A 10277-nucleotide genomic window follows, 5' to 3' on the forward strand; every position below is an offset into this window, starting at 1 on the left:
GGGAGATGAGTGAAGCTCACAGCTGGTTCAAAAATCCCTGCGAGGCCCTAAAACACGAACAGCTGAGGGGCCCGGAAGGCTGCTCTGGCAGCATGTGGAATGGCAAAAATCAGCTCCTGGGGGTGGGGAGTGCTCTCCTCTGCTCAAAAACACCAGGTGCTGGGTGGCTGGGGCTCCACACGACGCGGCGCTCGGCACCACAGGCCTTGGGTTGGTTTGAGTTGCTGATGCTGCGTCGCCAAACCCTGGGGGTCAGTGGCCTCATGGGGTGGGGGCTCTCCCCTGGCAGCTCTGCTGTGGGCTGGGGCTGTGGGACAGCAAGTGTGGTGTCCTAGGCACGTCTGTGGCAGGTCCCTTGGGGCGCAGGAGCTGCCCAGGCTGTGCAGGCTGGATGTGATATCTCATGAGAGACCTTCAGCAGCTCTGTAGACAAATCCCTGCAGTGCTGGGGCTCCACCAGGCTGGGTTTTGGGAGTCTGTGCAAAACAGGGAGGAGAAGGAGAAGGGAGCCTGCAAAGTTGTGGAGCAAGGCTTGAAATGCAGCTCCCAAAGATTCCAAACATGCTAGGAAAGCATTTCATTCTCCGGAGCTGATGCTCATGCCGCAGGTTTGGGAGATGTACTGGGTTTTCCTGGTTCCTGTGGCCGCTGGTGGAGCCAGGTGGGCACTGCCATGCCAGGCCCTGTGCTCTGCTGCTGTGGCAGGTGTTGGTGAGTTTCTCCCTTGCCAAAGGGACTGTCTGTGCTTGCCCTCCAGGACGGACGTGCTAGGCCCTGGCAGCACCCCAGGACCTGGGCACTACAGGAACTGGAACCCACCGCTCCTGGGCAACCTCCCTGAGGACTTCCTCCGCATCCTGCCCCAGCAGACAGCCAGTGCACAGGTGAGACTTGCTGCCCCTTCCAGCCCATGTCCTGGCTCCTCAGCATGGCATGGAGCACCAATCCCAGTCCTCACCCACCCTGAGATTGCAGCATCTGCACTGTGCAAACATCTGGGTACCAGGTGCATACTAAACCTGGAGCAACTAAACTTGGAGCATGTCTTGTTCAAGGCAGGACCAAAGCAGACAAGGTGTGAAAGGGGAACCTTTCAGTGAGGCTTTGATATTTTTCCTGCCATTATCCCAGTGTTCAGTGCCAGAAGTGACACTTGCCATAAGCACCTAATCTTTTCAATGATGTGAAAATCTTCCCTTCTGCCCTGGCAAGGAGCAGCAGGACCAGTAATGCTCTTGGGGAGAGCAGCACTGCCAGGGAGCTCAGGGGCTGCTGCAGAGCAACTTGGGAGGGAAGCCTAGTGCAAGCCAAAAAATTTGCCCCTGGGAAATTAGAGTCCCCATGTGCTTTGTGGCAGTTTTGAAGCCACAAGGTTTGGGTACCTGCAGCAGGGCAGCAACAGGCAGTGCCCTGTGGGGAACAGGCAGCCCCAGCACAGGCCACGCTGGGCATGCTGCAATCCAGAGTGTCCCTTGGCTCTTTGCTAACACAGGAGGCTGCAAATAGGACCAGCAACCTCCTGGCATGGTGAGGGGCTGGGGGGGCTGCAGGCACCCTGCTCCTCCCTCCCTTTTCTGCTCCAGAGGCAGCCTGCCACCTTTTCATGAATGATTGCCCTGCAAGTTGAGCTTTGTGGGCTCTATTACCTTTCTGGGAATAGGAGCGTGCCAATTCATTCGAGCTCAGGGGGAGGAGAGGAGCAGCTGCCCTTTTCTTTCCCCGGTAATTGTGTGCTTTTGATTTTTATGGCTCTCTGGGAGCAGCTACAAATCAGATAAATATTGTAGGCAAGGATGAGGTTGTGCTGCAGCGCGCGGCTCTGCTGCTCCCCAGGTGCCAGGTGTGACGTGCCTCGTGCAGGGACGTTTGTCAGTGGGAAATTGCAGCCTCTGCTTTTTAGAGATGGGAAATAAAAGCAGCAGCACTGGCTGAGACCATTCCGTCACCTCCACACCAGGCTCTGTCATGGCACAACCTCACAGTTTAAAGTCTATGCAGAGAAGCACTTCTGGCTCTGAGAAGTCCCTGGTCCTGTGTGGGATGTCTATCCCCTCCGCTCCATCCTCCCTCCTGATGGGCAGAGGCATTGATGCCTTGTCTCTCTTTATCCCCTTTGCAGGAGGGACAGTGCCCTTGGCTGTTGGACACAGGGTGAGGAGGGAGAGACCCCATGGGGTGGCTGTTGGGGCTGGGGGTACAGAGGCAGAACAGAGGGGCAAAAGGCCAAGCACAGCTGCTGCAGGGACCCCCTGCTCGCACTGCTGTGGGCACTGAGAGCAGTGACTGAGCTCTGCCCTGCTTGGCTCCCAGCAGGGCTCCCACAGCTGCCAGCAGCCTGTGCCACGGGGACTCATCCCGCGGAGTCAGGGCTCCCTGGAGCAGGAGCGGCGCTGGAAGCAGTACCTGGAGGACGAGCGGATCGCGCTCTTCCTGCAGAACGAAGAGTTCATGAAGGAGCTCCAGAGGAACAGGGATTTCCTCCTCGCCCTGGAGAGAGGTGAGAAGTGCCTTCAGAAAGCTCTGGGTTTTGGGGGTGTGCCCTTCCCGTGACACTGGCTGCTGGCAGCATTGCCATGCCCATGGCATCGTGGCTCATGCCAAAGCGGAGCCAGTGCCAAGCTGGGGGAAGGTGGTCTGACCTACTCACACCAGGCAGTGAGTGAGCTGCTCCCCAGGCTCCTGCTCTGGGTGCTCAGTGCCTGCCACAAGGCTCTCCTCCTCCTGCCCACCTCTCTGCAGTGTCTCTGGCACAGCCCAGCAGAATCCATAGCAAGGAGCTTTGGAAATGCCCTCTGGGCCCTCCCCAGCTGTGTGCCCTCCCCAGGTGCTGGCAGGTCTGAAACGGAGAGCAGTTTTGCCCTGATTGCTCCTTCCCTGTCACCACATTCCTTCCTAGCAAGCTGGTTGCTCATCCAGTGCCATGGGGAGTGCTTGAGGGTGTGGATGGTTTTACTGCTGCAGATCTCAGAGCTGTCCTTCCCCTCCTTCCAAGCCCCCTGACCGAGGGCCTGGCTCCCTCAGAGGCCTCACTAGTGCTTTGCAGGGTCCTGGCAGCACCTTCACTGCAGGTGGCTGGAAAACCACGAGTGTGCTTTTGGCAGGCAGGCGGTTCCTGTGGTGCTGTGAGGAGTGCTCCTGGTGCTGCTGCAGGCTCCCACTGCAGTGCTTGTGGGCACTGTGCTGAAGCAAAGCCCCAGCTCCCTCCTTTGCCATCAGGCTGTGCAGCCCCAGCTCCCTCCTTTGCCATCAGCCTGTCCCTCCACAGCCACGGGGGCTGTGAGAGGAGAGGGAAGTGGAGCCACGTGCTCTGCCTCGAGGGTCTGATCGAGCAGGGCACCGTGCTTTTTTGTTTTTCAGATCGATTGAAATATGAGTCAAAAAAATCCAAGTCAACCAGTGTTGCTGTCAGCAACGACTTTGGTTTCTCCTCTGTATTATCAGGTAACTCTCAAGACACACATGAGAATCACCCCTCCACGGCAGGATGCCCCACAGCCCCTGCATTCCCAGCCCTCTCTCCAGAGTGGCTGCAGGGGGGGAAACTGGCACTGATCCCTCCCTGCTGGCTCTAAGGTTGGAAGAGGAACTAGTGGGTGATGGAGATGGGCACTCCTGCCCTCCCCACATGGAGGTGCTGCTGCATTCTGCCTCTGTCCATCCTGCCCTCCCTGATCGGGGCTGGAGCAGAGGATTGTGCCTGGGAGGCATAATGACTGTTCCTGGGTAATCCTGATTAACCTCGGGAGCAGAGCAGCTGCCCAGAGTCAGAATTAGAGCTGTGTCTGTCGATGGCCCCGCGCGGGGTCGGGCAGCCTGGCTGGGCACACCGAGCTGGGGCAGGGGCACGGGCCCAGGGGCTCCTGATCTGCTGACCCTGCTGTCCTGGGGAGCACATCCAGCACCCAGACTGCAGTGAGTGCCGTGGGTCAGCTGGGGCTGCTGACACCAAGGCAGCACCGAGGGAGGCTGCTTGTGCTCAGGGTGTGCTGCACACCCATGTCTGCACCCACCACCCAGGGGTTGTGTCTGCAGGGGGGCCTTGCCCAGAACCAGCACCCTCATCCCACCTGCTCAGCTCAGCTCGAGACAGGGCTGTGCTTCGCCGGCGCTGGAACTGGGTCACGGAGATGATTTGTCTCCCTGGCCGCGCACGCACTGCCCCTGACCAGATGTTTGCCTTCCAGGTGACGTAGCCCCCTCTGGAACCAGCGAGGCCGGCGGTGCCGTGTCTGACGATGCCTTATTCAGAGACAAATTGAAACACATGGGAAAATGTGAGTGGGTTTGCAGAGTGATGCCCGGGGGGTCTGGAGGGAGCAGGGACAGGGCGGGCAGGGGGCAGCAGTGCCCACCCAAGCATGTCTGCTCGGTGTGTGTGCCTGTGTGTGCACGTTGGCTGGTACACACGTGGCTGTGTGTGCATGTCAGCCAGCACACACACGCCTGCCAGCACACGTGCCAGGGGTTCCCTGGCACCTCCCTTGGTGGCTGGGCACACACATCTCATTGCCCTGGAGTCACGCAAACGGCACTGGCCGCCGCGCGCTGCGGTGCTCAGCCAGTGCTCAGCCCTGGCAGCAGAGATTTGGGGTTGAGTTTCCACCTGCATTTCACAGCCCTGGCCCTGCCTGTCTCCTTCCTGTTGCCTGTGGCAGCTTTGGGAAGGGTTTTGGGGTGAGACCCTCACCCATCTGCTTCCTTCCAGCCACGCGCAAGAAGCTGTTTGAACTTGCCAGAGCCTTCTCCGAGAAGACAAAGATGAGGAAATCGAAAAGAAAACACTTGCTGAAGCACCAGGTGTATCCTAAAACGGGCTAGGGAACTGTAGGGGGGTGTGAGGCTGGGGAAAGCCCTTGTGACACTACACCCACATCTTGGCCCCACAACTCGTTTTCCTTAGCAGAGGGCACAGCATGGGGACAGCAGCTTCCACGGCAAATCTTCTTGACGACGTGGAAGGACATGCATATGGTAAGGAAAGTTGTGCCATGCCGTGCTGGGGGTGCTGTGCTCAGCATGGCTAGATGAGCCTTGCACCACCCCAGGGCTAGCTGCATCACCCCACCTAGCAGAAATACCCCCTTGGGCCAAAGCTTCCCTCCAGTGTCCTCAGGCCTGGTGGCAGGGAATCCCAGTGTCCCTCTGGGAATTGCAGGGAAGTCCCTGCCCTGGGGCTGGGGCCAGGCTGCCTCCCCAGAAGCACCTCCCTGGAGCTGGGCTGAGGCACAGCGGCTGCTGTCTCTGTGTGGAAGTGGCTGCAGCCCCAACTGCCTCTGCCTTTTAGATGAAGACGTCCAAGCGCGGAGGCAACAGCTTCAGGAGGAGGAGGAGACGCCGAAGGAAGGGCAGTAAATGGTGAGAGGCACCTGGGGACAAAGGATTCCCAGTGAGTGTATGAATGGTCCTGTCCATCCTGGCTGGAGGAGGGTGCTGTGTGCTCTGGGTTAGGTCTGGATTGTGTCTGGGTGGGGACGAGCCCCATCAGTGGGCTGTCCACAGTGTGGCTGAGGCTGAGCACGCGCCGTTCTCCTTCCCTCCCTCTCCTGCAGGTCCCAGCGCTGGGGTTTCTTGCTGGCACAGGATGTGCACGAGGCTTCATCAGGAGATGGCTGAAAAAGGAAAAAACCACCCAATAAATCACCCAGATTTTGGCTGTTCCCCCTCCGCTGCTGTACTCCTCCGAAGTACAAGTATCGAAGTGAGGCACGAGGTTTTCTTACCAGTGGTTTGAAAGCAACTTTTCCTATTGAGCAAATCAGCCAAAAAGGAAAAACAAAAAGAGGAACACAAAAGCAGGCAGCTGCTGTGAGCAGCTGTGGAGGAGCCAGCGGAGCTCAGGCTGGGGAGGAGCAGTCCTGGCTGCTCTCTCGGCGCAGGAGGAACGAAATCAGTCGTACTAACGAGGATCCGTTCACACGTGGGGTCTGCTCGGCCGGAGCACTCCTGAACATATCTGTAGTGGTCTGATGTAACTTTACTCTGCGCACACCGGAACAAAAACCACGTGAGAAAGGGAAGCTAACAGCTGTTGTCTATTATTGCTAGGAGTAATGAGCAGAGATTCAGATCAGGTAATAGTCAAATAATATAAATTGTTTATAAAGGAAAGGCCTTCTTTTCCTAGGCATTTCACTTTGAATTAAACCTTTGCCTTTGGCATTGCTAAAACTGCCTTGAAGTCGGGACGCTTTGTGCCACCGCGGGGCAGCACCAGGGGCTGGATTTCACACCAGTTTAACCCTCACTGGTGGAGCAGGACACATCCCGTGGGGTGTTGGGTGCTGGGGGTGATCCCAGAGCTTGGAAGCTCCAGGGATTCTCCCGTCATAGGCCAGAGGCAAAGCCTGAGCTGGGAGTTTGCAAGGCTGGTGTGGAGGTGTTTTCAGCACAGGGTTTGCACAGGGCTTTGGGGCAGTGCTGGTTTGGTGCAGGGCAGAGGTAGAGCCCCTTCCTCGTGCCCACAGTGGAGGGCTGGGGGCTGGCAGGCAGCACTGGAATCGTCGCAGCTTTCGGAGGTGCTGTCAGACTAAAAATAATTACGTAAACAAATTCCTTTGCTGTGTAAGTAATGAGTGAAGAGCGTAAAGTCAGAATTCACTCCCGCCAGCACATTTTCTCCTCCTTTATCGGCACGGCATTCCCTGCCAAGTGCAGGAGGTGGCTCTAGACGTGCCTGTTTCAGCACAAATGTTGCAGGATCGGAGCTTCGAAGGCGGCAGACTCAGGAGCCTCAGCCATCAAACGCTCACGCAACTGTTTTCCCTGCCTCTCCGCGGGGTTTGGTAACAAAAGTCCCTGCTGCAGGCTCCCGACAGGCTCCTCTTCAGTCCCAGGGGAGCCCGTGTGCCTTTGAACTGGACGCCAAGATTTCCTCCCCCGCGAGCGGCACAGCCTCTGCACCTGTTGAGCTCTGCTGCCATCACCCCAGAGCCGCGGGGCGATCGGGGGCACCAGTGTGCTTCGCCCTGGACTGGTCCCTGGCCAGGCCTGGGGCTGCCTCCAGGTGTCTGGGGCTGCAGAGCCTGGGTAGTGCCCCTCCAGCACAAACGAAGCGCTCCTGCAGCACTGGCACTCGAATAAATCCCAGAGGGCAAGGGCAGGATGCACTGAGCTGGGAGCACCCCAGGATGCCAGCGAGCTTTGTGTTCCAGAGCAGCAGAAATGCCACCCAGCCAGTCCCAGCTTTGGTGTCTGCGCCTTTGCTTTCGAGGGAGCATCCCACGAGTCATGACAGCCTTTGAGAGGTTAGGGTCACCCCAAGCCATGCTGCAGGCAGCCCCGAGCTGCAGGGGCCACAGTGTGTGCCCCAGGGCTGCCCTGCACCATCCAGGGTAGCATGAGGGTCTGGAGGAGCTTGTCCCCGCCTGGTTCAGGGTGCAGAGAGCTAAGCGTGAATCTGGGAACAGAAAATCCTTTAGTCCCTGGGTGGGAATTTATTCCCAGACTGAGAGGTAGTGGAGAGAAGGAGCTCCTTCCCTACCACCCTCTGCTGGCCCTGGGGGCCGGAGGAGGCTGCCGTTATTCTCTCCCAGTCCAAAGCAGGTCTCTGCATATTTGGAAGAAAATCAAGCTTGGAACCGGCTCAGCTTGTCACTGTTCCAGCACCCCTTAGCTACCGCGGGCTTCACTCCCAGCGAAGTTTCCATGAGCACAGGAAGCTCGGGCAGGCGCTCAGGCTCTTGTGGGAAGGGAATTCTGCTCTCCCAGACGAGGAGGTGGTTACGGGGGGGCTGGGCTGGCCCGTGGGGGGCTGAGGCAGCAAAGCACTTGTTCCCAGGCACTCAGAGCACATCTCCCTGCTGCTGAGCCTGTGGAGGGTTTGCCATGCTCCTTGTCCGGGCTGTGGAGGATCTGCTGAGCTCTCCTTGGCCAGGCTGGTGCTGGGCACGTCTCACATCACGTCACAGGTCAGTCCTGCTGCACCCCTGGCTTTGGCAGCAGCCAGGGGCAGAGGAGGATGCTGTCCCTCCTCTCAGACTGCTCAGCCTGTGAGTTAGGTGACAGATCCGTGTCACCCCTGTAAACCAGCCAAGGTTTCCTGGTGGAGGAGCCCCAGGGCAGCAGCTGCCTCTGCTTTCTGGCTGAGCATGTCCCCGAGGAGTGCAGCACCCTCTGCTCCCCATCATGCTCCCCAGGACCTGCCAGAGCCTGCAGGGCTCTGAGAAATGGGGAGAGGCAGGAAGGGTGGCCCAAGGGGTGTGAGCTGGGGTGCAGGGGCTGTGGGGAGGGCACAGGAGGGTGCAAGAAACTGCTGAGTTTGAAGGTCCTTGTGCTGAGGGTGGGCACCACACTGTGAGCACACAGGGCTGGCACAGGCCCCTGGGGATATCTTTGCTAACACCATCTAACAACTTGCCCTTAAACATCCCAGGCCAGGCACAGCCTCTCTGGATGATGTCACTCCGTAGCCATGCCAAAATATCTTGGAGGCACAAAGCATCACGTTAATGGAGGATAGAGAGGGATGATTTTTGTGTCCTTTCAAAGCAAAAATCAGGTTTAATGAATAGAAAGGCCACAAACATGGCTTGGGAGCCAAAATGCATTTCTTACATCAAAATGTACCATTCTCAGTGATGTTTGTATTGTTTCTTTACAAAGAGGTTTAAAAAGAGCAAACCAAACTGATCTGTGATGTTTGTGAGTGTGGCTATTTTAGAATTTATTTCCAGAAGTGATTTTTTTTAAAAGATGTTTAATAGTAATTCCTATAATAAAGTCCTGTTGTATCTTAGCACTCAGGTGTATTTTGTCACTCCCATTTTTTACAGAGGGAAGAAGAAATAAAGGGGATGGGGAGGGAAGGGGCAGTTCTTGATCAGTTCCAGCTATGCCTTCAAGGCTGCAGGTGCCCCCAGTCTGCCCTGGCTCGCTGCCTCCCTGCTCCTCATGGGGCTGAACTTGCATCTGATGATTTTCTTGAGAATCAAACGATTTTCTCAGGAACCCATCGCTGGGGGAAGCAATTCCTGCTTCCTCCCGGCAGGATGTCTGACTCAGCAGCAGGTGCCCTCCGGTGCCTGTTGTGGGAGAGTGCAAGAAGAGCACCGAGAACTCACAGCGAGCGAAAAATGCCTGTGTTTCGGAGAAAACCCTGGCACAGATGGGGATGCTCTGGGGATGCCGCATCCCTGTTCCTCCCTGCTCCACCTCGGCGGGCAGAGCGGCACCACCCCGAGTCACGGTGGGCACTGTGTAAGACCGAATCCTCAATCCCCATCCTAATTCACGGATCCTAAATCCCCTCCACTTTAGCGGATTGGGACGGGCACCCCCTGCTCTCCTTGGCCGGGATTTCAGCTAGGTTGCCAGGGGGGCTCTGCACCAGGGAACCCCCTGGCACCACATCACAGCTCTGGGGGCAGAACTGTGATCCCTGTGGAAGCTCTGGCACATCCATGAGCAGCTCCGCGGGTGGGACCTGCTTTTCAGGAAAGAGCGGGAAAGGATAAAGGCTGTGGGTTACCCACTTCATCCTGAGAACAGCAGCCCCCTCGGGGCGTGTGGCTTTTCTCTAAGCTGGTTCACTAGCCATGGCACAGAACTCCCCCGAGCCGCCTGCCTGGCCCCGCGCCTCGGGACGGGAATGCGGTGCTGGAATGAATTATTTCTGCGGGATGTGTTATCCAGCCCCAGCCCCGCACGTTCCCCTGCCGCTCTGCCAGGCTGGAGCTGGGCGGTGCTGATGGAATTGCTGCCGGTCGGGCTGATCCCAGCGTCGCTCCCCAAGAGCATCCCTTGCTCAGCGCTGGGCTTGGCTTCCCCTGCCTTTCATCCTCCCTGCAACAGGCGGGAGGAGGAAAACTCGCGCTGGGAAAGTCGTCAGGGGCTCAAAAATCAGCGTGTGGACCCAGAGGTGAGGTGGGTCTGTGACAGTGTGAGGGAAAAACACTGAGTCCCACTTACAGGAGACTTGTAAGCCCCAGTCAACACCCAAAATGTTGGTCTCAAACCCTTCATTTTTGGGAAAAGTAGGACTTTTGGATCACTCAGGCTGTGCTGTCATTGAGAAATACCTCCTGGGCAGTCTGAGCAGAGGGGCTGTGACACAGGGATGGCTCCAAGCCTCCACCTCCCCTTCTGTGGGCAGCCCACGACTCTCAGGAGGCTGTTTCGAGGCTGTGGGACGTGGTGCTTCGTGGGCAGCCCCGGGGGCAGCAGCAGGGCTGGGGGCAGCCCTGCCAGCAACCCCACTCTTCGCAGGGATAAACTGGAGTTCGCTCACCCTGTGCCAACTGTCCGGGAGCAGCTTTCAGTTCTTGGCAGAATTAGAGCTT

At 57.8% G+C, this 10277-nt stretch overlaps 1 protein-coding gene across 1 annotated transcript; it reads left to right on the forward strand.

Annotated features, from left to right (window-relative positions):
• Positions 1-757: 757 nt before the first annotated feature.
• Positions 758-5352, forward strand: CUEDC1 (CUE domain containing 1; the record flags this gene model as incomplete). Its single annotated transcript, XM_009076972.1, has 7 exons — positions 758-884; positions 2314-2497; positions 3358-3441; positions 4185-4274; positions 4706-4799; positions 4913-4971; positions 5285-5352. Coding segments are annotated over 7 exons (706 nt in total), but the record flags the coding sequence as incomplete, so codon positions are not given.
• Between the last annotated feature and the right edge of the window lie 4925 nt (positions 5353-10277).

The sequence above is a fragment of the Acanthisitta chloris genome, unplaced genomic scaffold, assembly GCF_000695815.1.
Source record: "Acanthisitta chloris isolate BGI_N310 unplaced genomic scaffold, ASM69581v1 scaffold7966, whole genome shotgun sequence".
Lineage (NCBI taxonomy): Eukaryota > Metazoa > Chordata > Aves > Passeriformes > Acanthisittidae > Acanthisitta > Acanthisitta chloris.